This window comes from Oryctolagus cuniculus, chromosome 13, assembly GCF_964237555.1.
Source record: "Oryctolagus cuniculus chromosome 13, mOryCun1.1, whole genome shotgun sequence".
Lineage (NCBI taxonomy): Eukaryota > Metazoa > Chordata > Mammalia > Lagomorpha > Leporidae > Oryctolagus > Oryctolagus cuniculus.
In genome coordinates, this window is record NC_091444.1 from 14,175,489 (window position 1) to 14,202,435 (window position 26,947).

At 48.1% G+C, this 26,947-nt stretch overlaps 1 protein-coding gene across 5 annotated transcripts; it reads left to right on the forward strand.

The window, feature by feature from the left end:
- Window positions 1–14: 14 nt before the first annotated feature.
- LHX9 (LIM homeobox 9) lies at window positions 15–23,299 on the forward strand. 5 transcript variants are annotated; one of them, XM_002717678.5, is made up of 8 exons: window positions 15–291; window positions 1,086–1,215; window positions 1,427–1,487; window positions 6,405–6,523; window positions 8,507–8,709; window positions 9,742–10,097; window positions 15,633–15,835; window positions 16,921–19,391. In XM_002717678.5, the coding sequence occupies exons 3-8, from the start codon at window positions 1,460–1,462 to the stop codon at window positions 17,176–17,178; spliced, it is 1,167 nt and encodes a 388-aa protein (XP_002717724.1). In that variant the 5' UTR covers window positions 15–291; window positions 1,086–1,215; window positions 1,427–1,459; the 3' UTR covers window positions 17,179–19,391. The 5 variants fall into 5 exon arrangements, with proteins under 5 accessions (XP_002717724.1, XP_002717725.1, XP_002717723.1 ...); XM_002717679.5 differs by lacking the exon at window positions 16,921–19,391 and adding an exon at window positions 19,835–23,299 and having other exon boundaries at window positions 23–291; XM_002717677.5 differs by lacking the exons at window positions 15–291; window positions 1,086–1,215; window positions 1,427–1,487 and having other exon boundaries at window positions 5,827–6,523.
- Window positions 23,300–26,947: the final 3,648 nt, after the last annotated feature.

Here is a 26,947-nt window from a genome sequence, read left to right on the forward strand (position 1 = left end):
CCGTGGAGCCGCGATGGTGGCATGGGGAGGAGGGGCGGATAAGAGGGGAGGGCGGCACCGTGGCCCGGACCGGCATCCCGGAGCGGCCAATCTCACCGCACACACCCCCTCCTCGCCGGCGCCGGAACCTGGCAGGAGTCCCCCGCCTCCCCCTCTCCGACTGCGAGGGGCACACCGGGTGGAGAGTGGGTAAATCAGTAGCCGGAGGCCCGGCTGCCCGGTTCTCCCTCCACTTTCCAGCGGCCTGACCGAGCCTTGGGGCGACGCGGCCCCTGGGGAACCTGAGACCAGGTAACAACGGCCCTCGCCCCGTCCCGGGTCTGGCTTTCACCCGGGGAGCGCTTGTCCGCCCGGGTTTGCGTGCGGGATTCCTCCTCGAAGGTTACTTGCCACCCCCAGCCCCTAGCACAGGCCAGAGTAGGAGAGATGCCCCGGGCCCCGGCTCCGACCCCGTGGCAAAGGCCGCGCCCCAGCGCAGACCGCTTCCCGAAGTGCTGCGCTCCCGGCGCGCAGCCCCGGAGCGCAGAGAGCCCAGGAACGATCGGGAGGGGAAGGCGGGGATGCGGTGGGTGCGCAGTAACTGCCTTAGCCCAGTTTCCCGCAGGAGCTGCCGCCCATTCACCGTCTATGCAGGCACCAGCTGGCGGCAGCATCTTTTAGGTACAGCTCCAGGAAGGCAAAGGCTAGCTGCGGGGCCCGGAGCCCAGGGCGCGCCGCGGGGCTCTCGCTCCCGCAACCCCCTCCCCCTCCCCCGCTGCGCCCAAGCCTCAAGATGCTCCCAGCTTTATGAGGTTCAGTTACCGCGGAGTCCTCCATTAACACCTGCTCCGGTTACTGAGAGGCTGGAAGGGCCGAACACAGCCTCAGAGTCTGTCTGCGGGCACCGGCCGGTGCCTGTGCCCTCTGCCCACTCCCCTCTTCTCCCCCTCCCCATCTGGAAGCATAAACGGAGAATAAAAGACAGGTGGAGGAAAGTGAGGGTCAGAGGTGAGGGGTACAGGTCCTTTCCGACCGAGAAGGCGGGGAGGGAGGGGAGAGGATGAATTTTCATCCAACGGTTTGTTTTATTTTATTTGGGTTAACAGAAGAACCCTCGGCAAGAACGCGGGGACCGCCTGGCCCTCACCGCCGACCATCGCCTGCCGCCCTCCCTGTCTCCCTCCCTCGCGCAGGACCGAATTCTTGGGAGGCAACACCTGACGTCTGGACCTCAAGGTAATTTCCCGATGGGGGTCGCCTGGTCAGAGCAGCCCGCTGCCCCGAGTGCGTCGGGGCGGCTAGGACCCCCAGGGGCGTCCCGAGGAAGGCTCGGCGGGGCTGACAGTCGGGGGCCTGCCTGAGGTGTGCGCGGGACCCGGCGGATGGGAGGAGGCGCCTGGGGAGCTCGGGGCCTGCGCCCGGCTGACACGCGGCTTTTCTCTGCCAGCATCACGGCGCGACCGGCTCCGCGGCTCCAAGGATGCTGAACGGCACCGCTCTCGAAGCAGGTGAGTGAGACGCCAGCTTCCTTCTCCTTGGCTCTGCCCCTGTCCTGGGCCGGCGCGCGCGCGTGTGTCTGCACTCGCGTGTGCGCGCCTCCGCCAGCCGCTACCAAGAGTGGGGTGTGTTGGTCTTAAAAATTAAACCGCGCGTCGTAGGTCACAAAATAGTCTTATTCAGGGTCTCTTGACAAGCAGAATTCCTATAACGCGCATTTGTTCTCTTTTCGCCTTTCCCTCGGGATGCGGGGGTCTCCGGCGGCGCGGGACGGAGGTCAAGGTGCCACCGCGCCTCCAGCAGTCGGCGTGCGGAGCGCACTCCTGACCCTCGGCCGGGCGCCGCGGGAGCCCCTGGCCGGAAGTGATGGGTGGGAGGGGGCCTGAGAAGACCCTATTTCTCCCCCAGGCAGGCAAGGCTCAGCTGCAAACTGGTTTCACCTACATTTTTGTTGTTGCGCGTCAAATCAACGGACGCCCCGCGGGACTTCTCCCTTGCTTCCTGGGGGGCAAAGGGCGTGGCGCAGCGAATCTCAGGTCAAGGGGCTTCAGATTTCAGAAGCGCTGTGTTCTAGACTCGGCTGCACTGCATTGGGAGAAGAACCTAGGGGCCCAGGAGGACGGAGTTTGCGGGGCGTGAGCAACCCGCGGGAGGCTTTGCGGGCTAGCAGGGCTTTAGTGCGCGCGCCTGGAGCGCGCAGGAGCGCCGGGCCGGAGCCGGTCGTCCCCTCCAGGCAGTCGAGCTACCCCGGCCCGCAGCTCCGCTGTCTGGAGAGAGGCTCTCACAGTAGAACTTGATCAGTGTTGCGTCTGGGCGGCCGCGCCAGTCCGGACCCGCCAACCTCAGTGTTGGAGAATCGTTTGCTCCACAGTCAGAAGACCTCTCCTGGCCTAGACGGTCGCCTCCCGCGCAGTGCAACAGGGATATCCAGGGCAGGGTTGCGCAGCAGTGAGCGCAGTTCCCAACCCCAAGACAACGCTGACTTCCCCTAGGGCCTTGGGGTGCTCCCCAAAGTGTTCCAAGAGTTGCATCTTTCAGTCCAGATGGGGCTCTGGAGCCAGTTCATAGTGTCTAGAGGAAAGGGGAACCTTCCTTCCACAGGATCCTGGCCTCCAAAATTCACGTCTGAAGAGACCTTGAGTCACTCTGCTATCCAAGGTGTGCAAGTTTGCTGGCTTAGTTCCCCCTCTGCTGTCCCCTGGGAGAAGGCTCCAGTTCGATTCATTTCCCCTCTTCTGCCCTGTGGACAATTCACTGGGCCTGGAGCCCTTTGTCCAGGTGGGAGCTGGGAACAAGAATGCCGCAGTCTCGTTCATCCTCATGGAGATGCCAGGATCCTGAATGCCATCGAAGCTCCTCTGCCCCGTGGAGCCCAGACGTTGGGTGTTTCCTGAAGGTGACAACAGTAGCCCTAGAAGTGCTGGCAGGACTGAAAGTACAGAGAGCTGATGGGCTTTCTGTACCCGACTGTGAGGGAGGGCAGTGTGGGGCTGAGCATCTGCCCCACCGCTCAGAAGCGAGCTCTGAAGTCATAGAGGAGGCTGAGATTCTATCCTGGGAGGCACTCCCAGGAGCCCAGTGCACCTGTCCCATGGGTGGGTGGGTGTTTCTGTGTGTATGTAAAGCAAGGAGTCCAACTTTTATGGAACACTTGCTGGCCATTCAGCCTGGAGCTGGGGGAAGGGGGAGCACTTCCTGTCGGCAAACCCTGGCCTCAGCCCCTCCTGGGGAGAGGTGAAAAAAGGCAGCTACAAAGGTGCTCTTTTTATTTAAAATGCTTGTCATCCTTTGAGAGCCAGGAATAGGAGCAGGGAGCAAGTCCTAGGCAATCTCTCAAAAAGCTTAGGACAGTAATTCTGGGGGCATCCCTGCACTCCTCATGGGCTCCCTCCAAAGGCTGAGCAGGTGGGGAGCTGTAACAAGGACCCCACAAACTCCAGCAGCCCTCCCCTCCACCCACCAGCCCCAGCCTTCTGCAGACTTCCTGCATTTGCTGGGAAGGAGGAATCCTGGCAGTTTGCTTCTTTATGGGAAGTTGCAAATCTCCCTGGGTGCGGGAACTTACAACCCAAGTTTTATAAGAAAGAGTGGTCATGGCTAAGATTCAGCTTGGGGAGCTGAGTGCCCTGCCCTGCATGTACCTGACAGATGATGAACAAAGTCTGTGTAGAATGGATGAATGAATGATTGCATGGGTGAGTGAATGGAGGACTCCTTTGCTTGGCTTCCCTGGAGACTGCTCCCAAAGTTCTGGCTTTTTCCTGGAGTTTAACAACTTTCCCTTCATGAAATCTTCAACATTTCATCTCTGGCAAGAAGGGCAGGGTGTGCTTGGGTTGTTTTTACTTATTTATTTTGTAAAATGCTTCTTGCAGAGCAGCACCAACATCCAACATCCACCAAACTTGATCCCATTTAAGGAGGAGGGGAGGGTTTGGCTCCAAAACGTGACAACCTGGGAGGATGTCCTGGGTTTATCCAAGGACGTTCCTCTCCTACGGCCCGGCTGCTGGGTCTCCTGCTCCCGGACTGGGTGGTTCGGTGGCTGTTTGGTAGGAAGGCAACCCGCCCTCTTTGTGCGGGAACCTGCTGTCTGCGAAAGGGCCCCTGAGCCCAGCTCCCCGCCTGGCCCAGCCCTTCCAGTGCGCACGTGGGTCTGAAAAGCGCACTGACTTCCATCCAAAGGGGCTAATTACATTACTCACGGTAAATAGCCGCCCCGCTGTCAGGTGGGGCCGCCCAAGTGAGGAGGGGGCTGCCTCCAGCTTAGTTCACTCCATTGGCTTCATTTTTGTGTGAAATTGTGTTTTATGAGCTGTATTCTGGCACCCGGAGGACCTTAACAGCGTCCAGTCTGCAAATAACATTATTTTTGACCCTGAGAAAAAAGGAGGGGAAACAGCGGAGGCTTGGGTTTCCTGGAAGAGGCGGCTGGAGCGGAGCAGCAGGCGAGGCTTTAGGGCGGGAAGTCGGGCGGCTGCGCCCGGACGGCCTCCCCGCTTGCGGCGCTCCGGCGTCTCCTCCCCACCTCGCTCCCCTCGCTTCCCTCTTTCTTTCCTTCCTTTCCGCTCCCTCCTTCTCCTCCTCGGGCATCTCCGGAGATTTTGGCCGCTGCTCCTCGTCGGGCTCCCCCGGGTGGAGGGGAGCGGGTCTGCGGCCGTGCCGCCTCTCCGGAGAGCATCCAGGACCAGCCAGGACCCGAGCCCCGCTATTCCCGGAAAAGCGTGCGGGGAGGCGCGGGGAGCAGGGGCCCGCCAGAGCGGGGAGCGGCCAGGCGAACTCCCGTCTCGGGTTCTGGCGGGGTTGGCTCCCTCTGCTGCGCCGCGCTCCGGGACCCCGGGGGGCGTCGGGCCGTTTGAATGAATCCACAATATCGGGGTATTGTAGACACTTTAATGGGGCCGGGGAGGGGCTGCCGCTCGCGGGAATAGAGGGCGACAGAACAATCCCGGCTCTTGTGAGGAGAGGGTCTGCCGTGGGGCTCGTCAGTTCTCACCTTCCTCGCCTCCTCGACCAGGAGCCCGTTTCACGCGCCGCGCAGTGTGCGGTGCGCCCCGCGGTGCGGGAACAGCTCCCAGGAGCCCACGCGGGCGAATTCCCAATGGGACACTAGGGTCCCCAGCACTTTGCGCCAAAACCTGGGTCAGAGGGGAAAAACCACCCCAAGGTCAAGGTCCAGTTGCATACCCACGTGTGCAAGTCCACGTCCTGTTCCCTACCCTCTAACTTTTCAAAGAAAGTCTTTTTTTTTTTTCCTTTCCCTAAACCAACCTCCCGACACGCGGCTTCGGAGGACTCTGCAGCGCCTGGTAGGGTCTGGGGTCCTCCGGAGGGGGGAGGCGAGGAAATGAACTGTCAGACAGCTGCTTTTGACAAGCGACCGGGCAAGAGGTGGGGAAGACGGGAGCCGGCATTATCTCCCACTGCACGGCGGAGCTTGAATGCCAGCCCTGGGTTTGTGTATCTGGGGTGGTGGTCCGTAGGGCTGCGGCTATGGGGGTCTATAAAGGGGAAACCCCAAAGTTCGGGGCCGCTAATTCCGCGTGCCTGAGCCGGGGTCTGAGCTTGAACTCGGATCAAACAGGCCTCGTGGGCAGGGCGGGGACAGTAAGGGCTCCTTTCCCCTCTTTCAAACACGGCTGCTCTGGGAACTCTTGCAAGGACGTGTGGTGTTGTGTGTGTGTGTGTGTGTGTGCGCGCGCGCGCGCGCCTTGCGAGGAAGTAAATGCGCCCCCCCCCCCGTCTCTCCCCCACCCCTTTGTAATGTTTGTCCCCGCTTGCCCATCACCAGGGGGTTGAGAGGAGTATGACAGGTCTTTGTTGTCTGGATAAAAATCCGTGGCAGCTCCAGGGAGAGAACTCCTCCTACTAAATTATCAAAAATGGGCTGGCTTTAGTCTCTTAACAAATTGGACACAGCTCGGGCAGGAGCAGTCCCCAACCCAACCTACCGGCACTGGGAACTTTCCACGCAGCCAGGGACCGCTGAAAACAGCACTTCTTCCTCCCTCTTTGTATTCAAAACTATTTTCTCTCCGCACCAGATTTTGTTCCCCCCCCCCCCCCACGCTGCAGTTGTTTCCCATTAGTAACTCGATCTCCGCGAGCAGTGAGATTCGCTCTCTTCGCCTGCTTTCCCCGCCGCCCGTGTTTGTTTGTTTTTTGCACATCTCCTTCTGGGAGCTGGGGTCTTTCCCCCACCAAGCAGACCGATTTCCACTCCGTCTGCCTCTTTCTTCTGCCCTCGCTCCCTCGTGCTCTCCTCGGTCCCCGAGCGCCTCTGCGCTCCTCCCGCGCGCGCGCGCGCGCGCAGCCCTCGGCGGTCCCGGCTGCTGCTTCCCTCGGATGAGCTGAGAGCCGCGGGCGAGTGTATATGGAAATAGTGGGCTGCCGAGCAGAAGACAACTCGTGTCCTTTCCGCCCCCCAGCCATGCTCTTCCACGGGATCTCTGGAGGCCACATCCAAGGCATCATGGAGGAGATGGAACGCAGATCCAAGACCGAGGCACGCCTGGCCAAAGGCGCCCAGCTCAACGGCCGCGACGCGGTAAGCACGGGCCCCGCCGCCCCGGCTGCCGGGCGCCCCTGCGCACCGCGCGCTCAGCCGAGCGTTGGCGCCGTGGCCCGCCGCAGAGGGGGATGGCGGCTTGCAGGGTCGTCCGTCCACTAGGGCTGGCGGGAGAGTTTCCGCAGCCCGTCTGGGTCCGCGGAGCTAAGAAACGGTAGCCTTTCCATCTTGGAAAGTCTCCGCTTCCGAGGCCCCCTCCCCCTCGCCCCCAAGTTCTCTGCCCTCTGTCGCCCCGTTTCCCAAGCGAGGAGGACCAGCCGGGGGTGGGAGGAGGGAGGCGTCCTCTCTGGCAGACCCCAGGTGCCCGTGTCCCGGCAGCGTGGGCCGCGGCACGCTTCCTCGGCGAGGACCGCAGCCCCAGGCGCACGCAGGGCGCGGGCGTAGGAGGACGGCGCGCCGTGGAGGCAGGCAGGCAGGCGGGCGCAGCAGAGCCGGAGCCCAGGTGGCCTTAGCCTCGCGGCCCGACGACAGCACCTTGGAGCGGCCCCGGACGCGGCTGGGCCACCTCCAGCTCTCTGCGCGCGCAGGGCTCTGCACCCCGAGATCCGAGATTTTTCAGGCTCCTGGGCGTCCTAGCTCAGTCCCCTTGGACTTCGTTCAGCCCCCCGGGCCGGGCGGGTGTTCTGTGTAGCGGGAAATCAAACAAAAAAATGTGGAGGAACGCGGCGCCCGGTCCAAAGCCAAAAACCTTTGTAGTCCTGAAACGAGGTAACCAACGAACGCTGCGCCTCCTATTCGTAATACTAAAAGTCGCATCCTCTTAAGAGCGCCCGTTGGTAAATCTAAGTGAGTCCCTTAACTACTTACGAGCCAGCCGGGAGGGCGAAGACCACTCAGGTCTCCGGAAATGAAGTCGGCCAAACAGAGCTGAGCAGATCTTTGGTCTCGCGCCGGGAATTGCAGCTCAAACCCAGCCTGGAGGCTGTTCCAGGTTCTGGGTCCCGCCGGGTAAGCGAGGGCGGTGGATGTGTGTCCACGTTGGCAACAGTAATTCAGGGCAGGTCCCGGTCGGAGCAAAAGGCAAAGCCGGAGTTTTCCAGGCCTGCGAGAGAGTTTCCTCTGATAGTCCAACAAGCTTGCAGCTGGTTCCCGGGGGAAGGCCCGGCGAATACGTTCTTTTTCTCTTTTGTGGTTATCCTGCTTAGAAACAAACGAACAAAAAGCAGAAACCCAAACCCGAGTTTCACGGAGGGTCTGGGTTCGGTCAAGGTGACGCTGACCATCCAAGGTCTGTCAGTGGGCACCCAGGCGGGAAGTGGCACTTGGGCATTAAAGAGATGCTTGTTCTGGCCAAAGATCTCCTGACGTGATGGTGCCAGAGGGGACCGGACAGCGGCACTTCGCTGGGAGCAGCTACTTCACCCTCTCGCGGGAAACAGAACCAAGAGCTCCGAGAATTAGGGAACAGCACGATATAGCCACATATTGCTCTATCTCCACCCGAACAATGGAGAACATAGGCAGATAAGCTCTTCCTTTGTGTTTGACTTCAGAGTTGCTTATGAGTTTAGACAAATAACAATTATAATATTGTTGGTCTGTTTCTGCATAAAAAACAGTCTGGACAAATCCAGATTTATTGTCCTCTTCTCCAATCATATTTTCCGTTATTTTATTTTCTATGAGTGGAAAGCCACATTTTTTTTTTAAGCTGCTAATTATTCTGATCCGGGAACACTCACCGAACAGTGGACAATTCGCGGCTGTTCTTTCCTAAGCCAAGCTCAGGATGGGCAGGGTGATTTTGGGTTCCTAGTCTGGGCAGACGTCAAATGAAGGGAGTGGGCCTCAAAGGAGAAACTGGCCAGCTTTCTCCTGGCGTCTGTCTCTGCTCTGTTTGCCTTCCTCCCCATCCCCGCCGCTCCGCGTGCGCCCTGGGCTGGGCGGCCCCGGGGGTGAGAATCCCGCGTGGTGCGGCCGCGCCGCGCTATTGCTCAGCCGGACCGTGTGCTTGCCTTCCAGGGCATGCCCCCGCTCAGCCCCGAGAAGCCCGCTCTGTGCGCCGGCTGCGGGGGCAAGATCTCCGACAGGTATTACCTGCTGGCGGTGGACAAGCAGTGGCACCTCAGGTGCCTCAAGTGCTGTGAATGTAAGCTGGCCCTGGAGTCCGAGCTCACCTGCTTCGCCAAGGACGGCAGCATTTACTGCAAGGAGGATTATTACAGGTACCTCCCCCTCCCTACCCCTGCACGCCCTCCTCACGCCTTCTCGGGACACCCTGCGCGCCACGTGCGTGAGCTCAGAGGCCCCTCGCGGTCCTCTGCTTTCGCCCCTTCGGGTTGCGAGTATCCTCCCCGACGCCGGGGAAGTCCACTGCTTGTCTCTTCAAGTTGCAGCCCGGGAAGGGCGCTGGGAGGAGCGGCAGCGGCCCCCAGGCCTGCCGCGCTCCTGGTGGGTGCCTGGCGCTGCGGGCACCTCGCCGTCGGTTGGCAGAACCTGGGGTGGTCGGGGAAGAGGAAGTGGACCTATCGGTTCACGGAGACAAGAGTCAGTCTCTCTCTCTCTCGTTTTTTTTTTTCCGCTTACTACGAATTGGGCAAGCCCCGTGCCTTGGAGCTGAACCCGAGGTGCGGGCAGCAGCAACCGCGTTAGGATTCACGGGTGGTGGTGGCCGGCCTGATGCGGTCAGGTAGAACCGCAGCACAGGGCAACCGCAGCCGCGGGCGCGCTGATTGATTCTCCCTGATTATGTGTCTGGGGTGGCAAAGGACAGGATCGTGTGCGGGTGACCCGGCTCCGCTCCCGGCCAAAGCACCAGAGGTGGCTGAAATCCAGAGCGACGGTTCTTCGGCAAAAGCTTGGGGCCCTGTCTGTCTGTCTGTCTGAGTTCATCTGCGCCCGCGGCACCTTCCTGCATCCAGGGAATATTTTGCAACTGATGAAGCGTGCTTGCCTGACATCGCAGTTTAATATTCTTTCGCTAGCGTTTCGAGGAGGATAGCGCAGGCTTTGTGGTTTGCTTTAAACACACACGCACACAATCTTCACTTGACATGAAAGTAAACTGGGGCTTTTACCCAGCTCCTCCGACTTTATAAGGATTCCTTGTCTTGTTCACCAGGTCAGTGAACCCAGAGAAATAATGTCTAAGCGGGACCCCTACCCACCTCCCAGATCAACTCCCGGCTTCGTAGGCAGGCGGGAGAGATGGCCTGCCTCGAATCACCCAGAGCCCTGACTTGTTTGTTTCCTTCCAGAAGGTTCTCTGTGCAGAGATGTGCCCGCTGCCACCTTGGCATCTCCGCCTCCGAGATGGTCATGCGCGCCCGAGACTCCGTCTACCACCTGAGCTGCTTCACCTGCTCCACCTGCAACAAGACTCTGACCACGGGCGACCATTTCGGCATGAAGGACAGCCTGGTGTACTGCCGCGCCCACTTCGAGACCCTCTTGCAAGGGGAGTACCCGCCGCAGCTGAGCTACACGGAGCTGGCGGCCAAGAGCGGCGGCTTGGCCCTTCCCTACTTCAACGGCACGGGCACGGTGCAGAAGGGGCGGCCCCGGAAGCGGAAGAGCCCCGCACTGGGAGTGGACATCGTCAATTACAACTCAGGTGGGCCCCTACCCGCGCTCGCTCGGGGAACTCCACAGAGCTCCCTCGCCGGCCAAGGTCTAGTTGCCCACCGTGCCCCCGTGCGCGCCCCAACTCCTTCTCGCTCTGAGAGGAAGGGGAGGAGAAGGGAGAGGCAGCGCGCTGGGGATGTGGTGATTTCTCCCAAACAGGCAGAGCCAAATCCTGGTTGCCCATTAGTTAATGAGCCCATTAGTTTCTGGCTCCCAGTTGGAGCAAAACAGCCCCAGGGCAGTTCCTTTGTGGAAGCCAAATTATAGATCCTGGAGGAGGTTTTCCTAAATCCTAAAGGGGGAAAAAAAATCTTCAGAGCCCAACCCAGGTCTGTGTTAAGGGGGCAGAGGCTGTGGTCCCCAGCCCGAAGTTAATCAGGAACACAGTTGGCAGGAGTGTTGAACCACCCCAGCCCTGATCTTGGCCATCAGCAGCTGCTCGGAGGGAGTCCCTCTCCACAGCTGAGCAGGCCTGTGCCTTCCCCAGGTCACCCCCGGCTCACAGCCTGCATGCTAGACCATCCCGATGTCCAGGACTTGGTGGCCTGACCAGTTCTCTAGGTCAGGCCTGCTGAGGACCCCAGCTTAGCGGAATCTCAGGCTGCTCCTTTGTCTTCCAGCAGCCTTCTCTGGTCATTGAAAACACACGCAGGCAACAAGCCGAGTGCACAGCCTTTGTGCTTGTTTTTGGGGACATACCCAGCATTTATCAGTTTCCCACTGCATCCTGCGTGCGGATGGTCACGAGTCTTGTCAAGTGTATCCTTCTTGGGAGCCCCAGCTGCTGCGAATAAGGGTCGCAGAAAGCCTTGGCTAACTTTTGGTGTCCCTGCGGACCTGAACTGCACCAGAGGTGCCTGGGAATCTCAGCAAACAGGAAACTCAGGCTAGGGAAACCATTCCATTGGAAAGGATTTGGGGGACCTTGAGTTGTTAGCAGGAGCACTCAAGATACCCCACCAAACCATGGTCATCCCCAGAGCATGGATCTTGCCTCTTTTTCCCTTCCAGTCCCCAGAGCCCATTATATGGGTAACAGGAGAGACACAGTGTCTAATAAGTGAGATGATTTGCCCAAGGTTGCAAGACTGGTGGGAATATGGGAACTAAGAGGTGTACTTTGAGGGTTTTCAGGGGTAGAAAAGGCAGGATGAGGGGTTCTCTCCTAGGCTTGTGTTTCTCTTTCTAACTGCAGAGGACAAATCAGTGCTGGGCAAGTCATCCCATGGGTGCAGAGAGAATGGGGGCTACAGTACCCAGCAACAACCACACTTGTGCCTAGGGAACTCCTGCCAGGGTCGCTGGAGGAAGGGAAAGGGCTGGGCTGCTCTGTCCACACCCCACCAGAGCTGGCTGTGTGAGGGTGGTGGTGCAGCCCTGGGTTTTGGCGACCCTCTGCAGCAGCCAGTCCTCATGCTCGCCCCTGCTGTGTTGGGCCAGGGGCTCTGGTTAGGGGCCACTGTGCCCAGCATGCTTATTTCATCTCCTTTGATGCGTGGTCCCCCGGTGGGGCAGGCAGGGCACTAATTGTTCTTTATTAATAGAAGATGACATTGGAATCTTGAGCCATTTACCAAGGCCCTAATGCTCTAATTAGAGAGAGGGAGGGAGAGAGAGAGAGACCAACCCACTCAGACCTAAGTAGGGAGTCCTTTGGGAAAAGGGAGTCTCTCAGCCCCAGTGACATCTTAGAAAGGTGAGGTTTCTAACCAAATGGCGGTGAGCCTGGCATTTCCCTTACTTACTTAATCTAATTAGCTAAATTTGCTTTTGCCTGGGGTTTTATTTTATGTTGGAAAGATGTTTAGGAACAGTAGAATTTAACTTCTCAGAAGAAAACTGGAGTACAAATCTATTTCTTACAAAGAGCCATTTAGGTCTTTAGTTTGCAAATTAGTCTTGCTACAAGTTGTTGAGAAAGTTGGTGTGGCCCTCCCCAGGACAGAGGGAAAAGTTGCCGAGACCACTCCCCAGTGAAGAGCGTGTACGGCACACTGCCACTGACAGGTGGCAACTGGGTCCCTTCATTTACATCCACGCCCTCCTTTCTGGAGGTCTGAGTACACTGTAGATAGTTTTTTAAGATCAGAGGAAATAATCTAGAGGCCTTGGATTCAAGATGCCTAAGTAGAAATCAACCCACAGTTTTAAAGAAAAGGGCTTAAGAATTCAATGCCAATTTGTTACAAAAGTAGGGAAAGAAAAACCCTTTGGTAGATTAAAAACATGTTAAATGTAGAAAATAAAATGGACCCACAGTTTAAGTCATCCTTTTAGCCCTCTTTGGATTGTATGTTGCCATTTCCACTTAAATGTCAATGAATCTCCTAAGGGTAATGTTGATACTAGACAAAATGTAATTTGCATGGTGATACGTTTTCAGAAACACGCACACAAAGCATGTTTGTAGATTCAGAGACTCAGAGAAGACGTGAAATTTGGCAAATGCTGGTTAGTGCTTGGCATAAGGCAAATGCTTTTTAATGAGAATGTTCCTAATTTACTTTATACCTCTTTGTGCAAATTAATCAGGCAGATGTTTTAGAAAGAGACATGGAAAGTTTCTCTGGAATGCTGGACTGAAATAACACCCTTCCGGGGGAGAAGAAAATGCTAATATGGGTTAGGCACTGCCTATCTGGGTAACTTAGCATTAATCGAGCAACTAAATTTTTGGGACTTCTCAGAATCTTCTTTCCTTGGGGTCCCTTTTCCTTCGCAAACGTCTAAGGTTCCCGTTGGTTGTTAAATTAGCCTGGCACTGACCCCTAGTGGTCTCCCAGGGATCGGTTAATTCTCAGAAGCTCACACACCTTCACAACAGAAATTCACTTTAAGAGAGGGGACTGGGACAAATGCAATTTATATAAAATAAATAAAATATATAGATAGTCTCATTGATGTGAGCTGTGTCCTTACAAGTGTGTGTTTCAAACAGTTTTAAGAGAGTTATCATCTTGTCTCATATTTTGGGGGATAGGAGGAGCCTCTAAAATTTCAGAAATAAATTATGGAGAAACACAATCATTTGTAAGCTTACAAAATGCATTTATACATAAATCATTCAGGATACTGCAGTGAGTTACTCAGTAGAAGAAATACATTTCTCTATTAAGTTGCATAATGTAAATAACAGTCAAAGGAAAGTCATGGAGAGTGGTATCTGTTTAATAAAGCCCTTCTATGTTCTTACACACCCAATTGTGTATTCTGTGTGGAAACAGCCCTATATGATGTAATGCACTCAACTGCTTGGGTGAGTTTTAAAATCAACAATAATGGATAGAGTACATGTTCAGGGAGGCAATTACATCGTCTTACTACAATTATTTTTCATAAACTTCATTTCAAAGATGCATGATTTTATGGTTAGGTTGAGAGTCATATTCATTTCTGAGTCTTATCATGGGGGGTGGGATTCTGAGGGCATTATTTAAACACTAAGTGAAATCCTTTGTCCCAAGTATAATACTCAATTTGATGTATTGTTCAGGAAAGTTACATGTTATGCACATACAATGGGAATGAAATGTCAGTTGAAAAAGCTTCCTGTGACTAGCATGTGTTTCTCTGACCATTTTGTTGTGGTTGCGTTTATAATTTAGAAGTGAAATGGAGCTCAGTTTGCAGGAGATAAGTGCAGTGTTATGGTGGGTCGTGAGGTGCTGTTTTTATACATTTGAGGGTACGGAAGTGCAATTCTGTAGAGTATTTGAACTTGCCATCTGCCCACTGGGTTGAAATAGGATGAAATGTAAGTATCTCTGGGTGTAGCTTGTCATTTCTGGTGGGTTTACAAAGCCTGTGTTCAACATCTGAATGTGTATGCCTGACTTGGCTTCTCTTTAGAGATGACTTGATTTTGAACCAATAATCATTTGTAATTTTATCGATGAACAAATGGTTCAAAATCTTGACTGGAGTCTGTGGAGCTCCTGGTCCTGTGTTTGACCCGGGGGATCTCAAGGTGAGTGTGATACATGCTTTTCCCTTGGCTAAGTCCACCTGCTCCCTTGCCAGGTGTGTCTTTCAACTTGTGTATCTCACAGAAATACAAACCAAGGAGACCTTAGTTCATGCTTAGTTTCATTACATTGGGGAGAATTTAATGTTAAATGAATTTTGTGACCTCTTATAAAACTTTTTGTGGTTCTGTACATACACGACTTACTGAATGTATATGTGCATTTGCTGGGTATTTTTAAAATGATAATTCCAACCACTGCATAGCAAGCAGATAGCATTTAATTAAACAGGATGGAAGAGGCAAATTAAGAAATGTCTCATTTTTCTCAAGATTCAGTTTTCTTTCCCCACTGTGTGGCCTGATCAGGCTGATTTTAGATAATGCACTATAATGCTCGGTGATCAGATATGAATATATGTCAGATAAATATCTGAAGTAAGGATTTCAAGAAAAAAATGCCACGTACTTTAATTGGTGAGGTTGGCTGAATCAGTAAATAGCAAAAGGTTTTCACTTTGTAATCACATTTCCTATGCAGAGCCAGCAGGTTATTGGAAATGACCTTTTAAATGTGCAGCTTTATTTCCTGGGGAGAAGGACTTTCTAGCTGGTTTCAAAGGCTGACTTGTTTTCCTCTTGGTGCCAAGGAGGGCTTTGCCAGGGGAGAGAAGATGCCAGTCTCTGTCTGCCAGGCCAGCTAGCGGTACACACACACACACACACACACACACACACATCCCACTCGCACACATCCAGAGCAACAGGGCCTGGGGTTGAGCCCAGGTAGCAGCACTGTTGGGGCTGTGGGAAGAGTGAAGAGAAGTCCGAGATCACGCTCCTTCAGAACATGTAGAAGAATAACTCCAAGGAAAACTGTTCTCTTCCTGGTACATCTCTATGTTAACCAATGCTGGTTAAAGGCCCGCACAAATAGTATTCTTATGATTACATCAGACATGTGTGTTCCAGTCCTGTTCCAGACAGGTTCTAACTCCTTTCCTGATGGAGAGGCCTCTAGGAATATGAGAAAAGGCTAGGAACTGGAATGGACAGAGATTTTTTTTTTCTTAGTTGATGGTCTCTCAGAAACTTCTAGACTTGAGAGAGCTGAAATCCTTACTTGCCGTATAGCTCATGACAAGAAGCAGTGCCTTTAGCGGGTTTTGTCTCCTCTCACAAAATAAGGCAAGATATAGGGTCTCAAAAACCTCTGTGAGTCTGGCGTGGGGTGCTGACGCACATGAACTCATTATGAGAGGGGCTTCTTCGGTTCACTCTTGGAGGTCTCTCCCATGCCCACTTCCACCCCTTAGGGTTTAATTCACCTCCCAAGTCTTCTAGAAAAAAGAGAGGCTTTATGTAACATGCTTCCATTACTTAGACCTTGGTCAAGTGCACTTTCACAGCCTCCTTTGGCTGGCTTTAGCCATGAACTTCCTTCTGTCTGTCTAGATACCTCTCATGATTGGGTTGACAGCCACTGTCACCGTCACTTTGTTGCCATGGCAGCCTGTGCGTTTCCACTGAGCAGTTGTGTGTTGACTGTTACCGCGACAGGTTGTAACGAGAATGAGGCAGACCACTTGGACCGGGACCAGCAGCCTTACCCGCCCTCTCAGAAGACCAAGCGCATGAGGACCTCCTTTAAGCACCACCAGCTTCGCACCATGAAATCCTACTTTGCCATCAACCACAACCCGGACGCCAAGGACCTCAAGCAGCTTGCCCAGAAAACAGGCCTCACCAAAAGAGTCTTGCAGGTAAGACACCTCCATCGTTGGCTGTACACACACGGCCCCCTCTTCCCTGGTCAGATGAGATTTCCTGTACTGCTTCTTTCTAGCTTCTAGCCGTTATCTCCCTAAAGGGTGCACAGGCACTTCCTGGAGGGTGCTTAAGGAGAGACCCACGATGCATTTTGCTGTTTTGTTTTGTTTTGTTTTTTGAAACACAGCCGCCTTCTCTGTACACATGGGGAGGTGGGTCCCCCACAGTCAGCACAGCTTGCCTCACTGTTGTGCAAATGCACAACAGTGTTCTTTGCACAGCTGGGGCTGTGGCGATTCCTGTTCACTTTAGGCTTAGTGCACACACTGCTGAGGGACCTGCTGGCACTGTCTTACTTCCGCAAGTTCTTTGCAGCCTCACTCAACATACTGTGGACTTCCAAATTCAGGCAGATCTTTTTCTCCCTAAGTACCCCCAAAAGCCAAAAATAGGGTTAGTGTCTCAGCCACCAAGGAGAGTAAGTATTTCTCTTTCTTCACAAACCCTAGATAGAAACTGGATCCTGGGAGTGATTGTTGCTGTCCAGTTGTTCCTCTAAACTCCTTAGACTAGCAAAATGCAGCTAAGGCAGGTGCAATTGTGAGGCAGCCGTGACCTCCCTCAGCACTCCTTGACAAAAGGCAGGTGTTTCTGCCTGCCCTGCTGTTTGGGACAGGGGTGCTCATTCGGTATTAGTGACTTACTTCCTGGTGCTTTCCTGGCCTGCCCCTCCCCCATTCTCTAGGAGAACAGGTGAGGAATCAGGGCACCTTCTCCCCTCTTCTCCCCCTGTGCCTCCCTCTCCCCTGTGCGTCCACTTCAGGATCAACAGAACCAAGTGGCACTTGTCAGTCCTGGGGGGACAGTGCAGTTGACAATCGACCTGTAGTATTACTGAGGTTACTGGGTTTTAACAGAAAGGGCAAAAAAAGTCCTTTTGCTCGCAAGAAAAGGAAAGCATTTATAGTTAAATGGAAACACATATTTAAAAAAAAACACTTTAAAACAAGGGAGAGAGAAAAAAAAAGAAATACAAAAATCAACATCGGTAAAGAAATCAATTGGGATTGGTTTGCAGGTTTGGTTCCAAAACGCACGAGCCAAATTCAGAAGGAACCTTTTGCGGCAGGAGAATGGGGGTGTTGATAAAGCTGATGGCCCGTCGCTTCCGGCCCCGCCCTCAGCAGACAGCGGCGCTCTCACTCCACCCGGCACTGCGACCACTTTAACAGACCTGACCAATCCCACTATCACTGTAGTGACCTCCGTGACCTCTAACATGGACAGCCACGAGTCTGGAAGCCCCTCACAAACTACCTTAACGAACCTTTTCTAACATTGGTTTTTTTATTTTTTCATTCTTCCTCTTCTTTTTATTACTATTCTAATTATTATTATTTTATTATTTACAAGACTTTTTTTTTCCCTCCTTCTTCTAACCCGCAAGATATTTGGGGAATAAAAATAACAGCTTGGTGTGTAGCATCTGCAGCCACTTGGCAAATGAGTTTACAGTACTGTCTCCTTTAAGTGAACATATTTTGTCTACAAAGTGTATTTGGAATATATTTTTTTCTTTGATTCATTAGGTCTTTCAGTAGGTAAGGGGAGTTTTCGAATCATTCTAAGAAGTGCCTCTTAAAATTGTATGTTTCTTATTTCCAGAATCTCAAAGAAAAAAAAATGAGAATGGTATTATGACGGGCAAATAATCATACTCCCGCATCAATGATTAGGGTTATACTGAGTCAAAGAATGAAATTTCACTTCTGAAATTTGCAGTTGTATATGTGATTGTGGAATTTTGAAAACTTCACATTTAAAAAAATTTTACAACTGAAAAATTGTATTCAATATTCCTATTTCTTACCTGAAGTGTTAATTCAAATGAGGACTATGATTAAACCAAGTTATCACCTGTAGCAATTTTAAGTAGTAATTAGGTGGGAATCTACTCCAGGAATGTGACTTTTCCTTCTCTTTTCAACATGTAAAAATTACTTAAACACCCTGTGTTTCCATGGAAATTTCACATTAAATTTGAAATTCTACGCTTTTAACTTCGTAAAGCTAAAAAGAACAAACAAAACAAAACAAAATTCCAAAAAACTCTGAAACCATTCCTTCTAAATTACTTTTTCTGGGGGAAATGGAAATAAGCAAAACATAATTTTTTAAGAAGTCAAAATTGGTATAATTTAATCAAAAGCTATATTAATTGGCTTCAGCTGTACCATAATATTGTCTCTGGCATTTTATATAAATAATGTTTAAAGAATCCAACTTGGTAGACTAACGTCAACAATGAGAAATTTTTGGTTTTGTTTCACTTTATTTTATTTGGGCACAGGTTGACTTATGTGTTGAGAAAAACTTTTCCTATGTTAGGTATTGGAAGTTATTCATCCTGAAGCAGATAAACTCAAAAGCCTAGTGGATGCTGATCTGAATCTATTTCCTAGTTTACAGTAGCATTTTTTCTTTTCTTTTAATTTAAGCTAAAATCTTATTGGTCTGGGCAGTGGTGAATGTTCATCTATATGCTTCTGTTGTAGTTAAATACCAATTAGATGTGGATTTCCTAAAAAAAAATAAAAATAAAAAAGAAGTCAAGATATACGTCTTGCTTTAGTGGATTGTTAAGAATAACTTTGCACATAGTATCCACTTTTTGGACCCCTTAAATCTTCTCCGGTGGTCTAAGTGGCTATTTAACAGATTTTCAAGGTGTCCTTCTGGTTGTATAAATGTGTGGTTACATATTGACAGTTCACTGCCCACATTAAAGTGCATTATTGTAACTTTTGCTCAGGGTCTTTAGAAAATTAGCACAGAAAGTAGCTTATTTTTTAAAAAAAAAGATGATGGAAGAGATGTTAACACTGTAACAGAAGAAGGGTGTGATTGCCATTATATATTTAGCAAGTGTGGTTATCATCTTCTATGGAGCTTAAATCTTGACTTTTCATATTTCTATTACATTTTGGGCATTTACCACTAACCAGACCAAACAACCTTGGTAAAGCTGAGATCTTATTAATACACTTTTACAGGTAAAATATTGATACTTATAAATTTTGTTCTTTGACAGAACAATATATGGTACTATAGATCTACTTTATTAAGTAGACTGATTATAACTCAGTTCTCCTATGTGCCTTATGATATAACTTGGAAGTAAGTTTGTGAAAAATCAGGATATATGTGTTGTTTGTTAAATTAACTGTTTTAAGCCCTTTTGACACCTCACTAGTTTTGTACTGTTTTACCTCTTATTTCTGAAACTCTTTTTATGGTGTATCCTGTTAGAGGGGGCAAACATGTCATAGAAAGCAGTTGTGCACTCTTTCAAATATAGTGGATAAATTCAATAATCTTATATATTGAGCTTCGTGTTTATAGTACAGTAAGTGGTCTAGCAAAATTGTCCATGTTTCTTTGTTTATTGATAAATGCATTGTATAGAAACTATTTCCCCTAAATATTTATGGACCAAACAATTGTGATATATCCTATTAAATTTGTGTGAATAAACCATTTTGAATCTAAGGAGTTTTATTTCCCATCAGTTTTATTTAAATTTTACCTGTACTAGTGTGTTTCCAATGTCTGTATGTGAAACCTATTAAAATGGTGGAACAAGATTATTTTAAATATTCAAACATACAAATAGTTTTTAGATGTCCGAACTTCTGATTCATATTAAATGCACACACTGTTGCATATGCAGTATAATTCAACCTAGAAGTACCTTGAAATATATTTGCTGATAATAAACGTAATGCCCCACTGATTTGACTCAGTCCCATCTTTAGAATAAAAAATAAATTAGCAGAGAAAGTAGTTGCATGAAAAGAAAGCTTAAATATGATTAAGATTTAATGCCAGGTCTATTGAGCACAAATGGATATTTGTAAATCTAAATAGAATTGCAGACCCCTGAAAGCCAAGTTGCTCTGTAGTTAATAAATTGTCACTATGATTTTTTTCAGGGAGAACAAATCTTGGGGCATTACAGCCAAACATCCCGACGTTTGAAAATTCCCTAAAGTATTAAAAGAAGGGGAAAAGTTTGATCGGAAATCCACTGCAGTGAAGACAAAGACACTATTAGGTTATGATAATCATACATTTAAAAATTTATTGAGCCAAAAAGAGAGAGAGAGAGACAGAGACTTAAGTGTCATTTACTGAATGTTAACAAAACTTCTGTTCTTTACGGTGTCTAACACAAAATGAAGGCTTAAAATCATGTGGCTTAAAATGAAACCAGATAAACCAGGTGCAAACCAGAGCAACCTGGCAGTAATATGCCCACCCCATATTTGAAGAAAATTATTATTGAAAAAAATCCCACACATTTGTCAAGCACAAATAGTTGTAAAATAAAGTCCAAAAGACGTTCATTTCACTTGCTTGCTAATGTGTATCAGTCCTCTCTGTTCATGGCATTTTACAATTGTAAATTCAAAGAAGAGCTACCACTCATTTACGAGTCTAGGGATCAGACCCCAGTAACTTTAGTATTATTGTTTATTACTTCCTTTTAAAACAGAAATCTGTGCATGCACCCTTAGATCTGTCACCTCTAGTGTACATCTCTGTATGATGACTTATCTTTGCTGTTTCTTGTATGATAAATAGCTTTCATTAATAAACATTTTATTTGGTGCAAACATAGTTAACTTTATGTTAAACATAAGTTAATTTTGAACACTGGCCTTAAGAGGCAGCCCAGCACACTTACAACTTGTTGTGTATTTAGGACAAACTCCAAACAGTATAATGAGGTTACATTCTGGCAGTCTAGGATAAAATTATTTATTTGGTTCTTAACTTTTCATGACTTATTTTCTTTTGTTTCATTCCATTGACATGTACATTAAAAATAAAGAAACAAAGTAAACTGAAATTGTGATGAAAATAAACCTCAGAATAAGCTGTTATGTAAAATTCCAGCAACCTTTTCAAATTATTAGAGTAACATTTATAGATCCTCTGAGTTTACATGTTTGCTATGCAATGAGTGAGTTTATTGAAGTATACAAATATATACTGAGCTATGAAGAGATCCAGTCTTGGCATAGTTCATGGGTCCATACTGCAAACAAAAGAGCAAGTGAAAGCAAAAGAAGTATTTAGGAATGAGGTTTTTTAATTATTAAAGGGACTATTTGAAGAAAGAATTTTTTTTATTCCTAGTTAGCTTTATATCCAAAGCATATGTTAAACAAATTAACATATAAAATACTTTCCAGAAAATTTTTCATAACGATGAAATTTTTATTATATACAAATGAACCGTATGTAAATGATGTAACTTTTATGAGTGACAGACATTAAATATTTCACTTACACGTATTCTCAGAATTTTGAATGTTCTCTTAAATTCTTTCACTTCCTAAATACTTAAGAAAGAAATTTTAAAGAGAGAGCGACTTACTAACAAAAAAAGCAATTGCACGTGACAAGTAGACCAATGGAAAACATGTTGGTCTTGTCAGTAACTTGATGTTTATGCCTCATTGAAACCTCCTCTATGACCATCGCAGTTTAAATAGATTTTCCAATACTTTTCTAGCCAGTTGATTCCAATCTGTATCCTACAGCCTTGCCCTCTTGCCTTGTTCTGTCACCTATGGCAGTTTCATTTAGAAACACTTTGGAACCTCGCCTGGTTTTACAGACCTTTAAATATTTGTCTGGTATGTGAAATGCGGGAAGAGACCAAAGAGGGAAAGAACATAACTGAAATTAGACATCTGAAAAAAATGATACAAATTTGAAACAGGCACTTTTTTTTTTTTTTTGGTTAAAAAAAAAGAAAGGAAAGGAGCACTAATGAGTGGGAAGAGAAAAAAGTACGAGGTGGAGCGGGGCAGGCCAGCATGCTTGGGCGACTGCACACGTGTTGTTTGGCATGGCCTAGAAGAATTCAGGAAGCAGGGCACCAGACTTTCTTAGCTGCTGCCTTCCTCTGCCTAGGCTCGTCTAACTCGTGGCAAATGGATCTGGGACAGGAACAGCTTTCCTGAGAGTGCCTGTGAGCTTTGGTTAAATAGCCATCTTCATGCGGACTTACATAGTGGGTAGGTTTTTGATACCTCAAAGAAGGATGGAAATCTATCATTAAAGGGACCCAAAGCAAGCATCTTTAAAAGCTTGGTGATTTTTCATTGCCTAGAAAAGAAATTGCTTTATTTAACAAAATCCCAGCAGAACCCACTGTTCATAATTTGAAGTCAAAGCAATTTTTTTTTGTTATCCACACATATAAATAGCATTTTCTGGTGTGGTATACCTGCAAGGGGTGTTGTGGTGGAAAGCCTTAGAAATGGGAACTTTTGGAATGGAAATTTGGAGTCATGTCATTCTAGACTCTTAAAGAGATTATTAGGGATAATATTGCTGTTCCAAAAGAGAAATATAAACACATAATTTTGTATGAAGCTTTGCTATTTAATTTTTAACTATGTCATAAACAAGACTAGCTTTACTTATAGAGAGACTGTGTACTCTCAAGGTGATGAAATACCTTTTACATTTTATGGTCTTTAGACATCACGGTGAAATAAAGACACTAGGACTTAGCAGAAAGTGAAGAATTTTCATTGTATTTCTTTGAAGCCATATATATGGACAAGCTCTGGATTGGCCTTTTTGATCTGTTGTCTATTTTGTAGTAACTAGGACCCAACTCTGAATATTGAAATAAATAAAAATTCTCCCATGTAAAGCCTCAGCCCTTTGCTTTACAGCCCATGTCAAAAGTAAGAAGTGATTTTCTTTGTGATTTGCTTTATTGATTTTAAATGCTTTCATGATCTTTATTCTGCCCTCACAATATTTCTTTCAGAATAATATTATGGTTTACTTTATCTTTAAAAAAATTATGACTCTAAGTTAATGTATTATTTTGAATGCCCTGTGGGGAGGTTTCCTTTTTATCTTGCCTGGTTCCCTAGAAAAAATATACAAAAAAAAGTCAGAACTGTGCATGATATCCAAGGAAAAGTCTCTGAATATAAGTGCAATATTATTGCCACAACTAAATTTCTTTTTAACTGTGTTGCAAAAACAGATATCATTGCATATCGTTCCTCACTTGCAACATTTCCCTGTGAATATTAATATTGTTAGTCCTTCCTTATAATGCATCACATCGATAAATTTCTCTTCCCTTGGATTAATTTTTGCCTCTTTTGCATTGCATTTTATCTTGTGCTGAAGTGATTAAAAGCAGGCAAGAATGAAGATCCAGGTCCTAGCCATATGTAGAAAGCTGCTGGTGTGCATTTCTGTGTACTTTCCCCTCAACTATTAGAATGTCAGGAACATATTCCTCCCCTTTGGAACTTCCTGTTTACATCTTGCATGATCTTATAAATTATATCTGAAGAGTAACTGGATACCTTTTATGGTTATTTGAAAATAAAATTTGCTACAAATAAGATCTTTCAGCCTCTGTTGCCTCATATTATGCATGAAGTATTATTTTTTTCATACCTTTATATTGAACAGAAAATATTAACCCCAGAGGACATTCAAGTTGTTATTTATGACAAATACACAGAGATGAAGGCATCCAAAGGTGAGATTGCATTTACTTGGTCATCCTCATTCTGCTGCTTTTCCTTTTCCAAACATCGTAAAAGACTACCAGCTTTAACTTTGACATTCAAGGATTTCGACAGCTTGCATCACTTAACATAGTGTTTATTATTCAGTAAACTTTAATTCTACAGAATCAGTGCCCTTTATGAAATGTGATTTTTGAGAATCACAAAGGTATTTCAGGGCATCACGCAGCTGAAGCTGTTTGGATTCTGCAAGCAAATAGTTTTTTATAAGAGAAATATGATGCAAAACTATTTAAATATAATATTTATAGCATTTTATCTGATTGACCTAGATGCTGTATAGGAATTTTCAAGAACCATAGAAATCCCCCAGATGTTAGGATATCAGTAATTAAGTGGTGGTATTTTCTGTACTATACCTTGAGACAGCTTATTTGACAAACGCTTTGACGTAGTTACTTTTCTGTCTGAGGGGGATCTGGGGTGTTCTCCTGGATATTCTGATGACAAAGGGAGATTTCTGTTCCTAAGGACTGGGATACAGTTCTCTGTCCAGTCTTGTTAAATTCAGCATCCCGAGCCTGCGTGTGTCGCGTGTGTTTCCTGATACTCCTGAAATGATCTGTATTAACAACAAGACTAGTGACTTAAATTCGTTTTTAATTAAAAGCAAACAGGTAAATTAATGAAAATCATTGTTTCCAGTTGAGCTACTGTAATAGGGCTGTTTTCATGAGGCTAACCTGAAGCTATATTCCCCAAAGCTTCCCTGTGAATATAAGTGTAACATTTTTCCGTTTGAGTTTCCTATTGTCATTGAACTTGCCCATAACTATGCTTTGCTTTTTTTTGTACTAGACTTTTGCTGTTTTGAGCTTTTCTGTTTAACAAAGACTGACTAAGGCTTACATAAACAATCACAACTGAAAAGGCAATTTTTGTGGGAATGAGTAATTTAATGTACTTTACTGCTAGAAGAGGGGCAGTAGATGGGGCCAGTGGTGTGGCACAGTGGGTTAAAGCCCCAGCCTGTAGCCCTGCCATCCCTTACCAGTGCCAGTTCAAGTTCAAGTCCTGGCTGTTCCACTTCAGATCCGGCTCCTTGGTAATGAGCCTGGGAAAGTAGCGGAGGATGGCTCAAGTCCTTGGGCCCCTGCACCCATGTGGAAGACCTGGAGGAAACTCCTGGGTCCTGGCTTCAGATTGGCTCAGTTCTGGCCATTGTGGCCATCTGGGGGAGTGAACTAGCAGAGGGAAGATTCTCTCTCTCTCTCTCTCTCTCTATATATATATATACCTCTTTCTGTAACTCTTTCAGATAAATAAAATGAATCTTTAAAAAAAAAAAGAATAGGCACAGTAGGAACAAAATGTTCTTTGGAGAACATTTTGTCTTATATTGAACATAATGAATCTATTAGAGCGGCTGGATCTCAGTGAATTCATTAGTTAGTGAGTGTACATTTATTGACCTACCCATGGACAAGCACACCTATGCTGTGCAAATATTCATGTTACCTAACAGAGCAGGATCCTAGCTTGCAAGGAACATTTTACTACGTATGTGACTTCCGTAGCTTGAGTATCTGTTAAGTGGTGGATTATGAATCATTTGCTGTCAACACTGATACTTTCTGTTTCTCTGGAGTGCCATTTATTGGGACATTTCACCAATGAAAGTTCTCTCCATGGACCTTGGTTTTCTTTTGTCTTAGATCTGGGAAAACCAGAGAACCATTCTCTGTGTAGGAAAGATCCTCACTAGGTTGTCTGATTCAAATCCCCACTGTTTTTTTCTCATTGAAGCAGAAATCACCCAGACCAGTGTACACCATTGCTAGTTTGCAAACAATTGTGGGACTTCCTCAGAAAAGTACAGCTATCAAGAGTTTCCTTTCAGAATCTGCAGATTTACTCATTTTTTAAAGATTTATTTTATTTATTTGAAAGAGATACAGAGTCAGAGGGTGAGACAAAGAGAGAGGTCTTCCATCCACTGGTTCACTCCCCAAATGGCCACAACTGCGAGAGCTGTGTGGATCCGAAACCAGGAGCCAGGAGATGCTTCTGGGTCTCCCACGTGGGTGCAGGGGCCCAAGGGCTTGGGGCATCCTCTGGTGCTTTCCCAGGGTGCATTAGCAGGGAGCTGGATTGGAAGTAAGGCAGCCAGGACTTCACTCAGTGCCCATATGGGGTGCTGGTGCTGAGGCCAAGGCTTTTACTTTCTTGACCACAGCGCCGGCACTGATTTACTTTTTTTATTTTTATTTAAAAAAAAAAAAAACCATTGCTTAAGCAAAATCATTGCAATAATATGGCCACTACTGAAACCTCTTATAAATTGCTTCTGAATTGTTGGTGAAAGTTGTATTCCATTTAGAAAGATCACAATTCTTTGAAATGCCAACAGTTATTACTGCAGAGAATTTTCTACAAATGGTCGGTTTCTATTCAGTGCATCAGTTGCTCACCACCAAGCCTCCTAAGTTCTCTTTCATCTCCCTTCTATTCCCATCACACCACTGAAACCACTTTTTAAAAAGTTAGCAAGCATTCTCTGGTCACCCAAATCATGGCATTTTCTCTGTCTTATTCACATGGACTTTTGTGCTAAATTGTGCCCCCCTTGCTTTTTCAGGAAACTTCTCTTTAAAACTCTTCCTCCGCAGGCCGCACACCCACTGCTTCTCCCTGTGTTTCTGCTGAGGCAGAGTCGGCGGCACCACAGTCAGTTCCAGGCACTGCTCTCTGCTCGCACCCCACCTGCTTCCCCGGAAATGCTGTTGATGATGACTCCAAATACATTGTTCAGGACAATCGTTCTGTAATTGCTTGAAGGGCAATGTAAATTAAGTTGAATTTACCTTTTCTTCTCACCAGATATCTAGACATCCTCGCCTATTTATTTTATTTTATTTCATTTATTATTTATCTGAGAGATAGGAGGAGAGAGAGAGAAAGGGAGATCTTATCACTGGTTCATACCCCAAATGCTCGTGATGGCCAGGCCAGGTTGAGGTCAGGAGCCAGGAACTCTCCAGATCTCTCACATGGATCACAGGAATTTTTTTTTTTTTCTTGACAGGCAGAGTTAGACAGTGAGAGAGAGAGACAGAGAGAAAGGTCTTCCTTTTTCCGTTGGTTCACCCCCAAAGTGGCCGCTATGGCTGGCATGCTGCAGCCGGCGCACTGCGCTGATCAGAAGCCAGGAGCCAGGTGCTTCTCCTGGTCTCCCATGGGGTGCAGGGCCCAAGCACTTGGGCCATCCTCCACTGTACTCCCGGGCCACAGCAGAGAGCTGGACTGGAAGAGGAGCAACCGGGACAGAATCCGGTGCCCCAACTGGGACTAGAACCCGGGGTGCCGGCGCTGCGGGCGGAGGATTAGCCTAGTGAGCCGTGGCACCGGCCGCATCACAGGAACTTAATTACTTGAGTCATCACGCTGCCTTCGAGGGTGAGCTGAACCAGGAAGTTGGAGCTGGGAACTGAACCCAGACACTCTGATAGGGGATACGGGCATCTT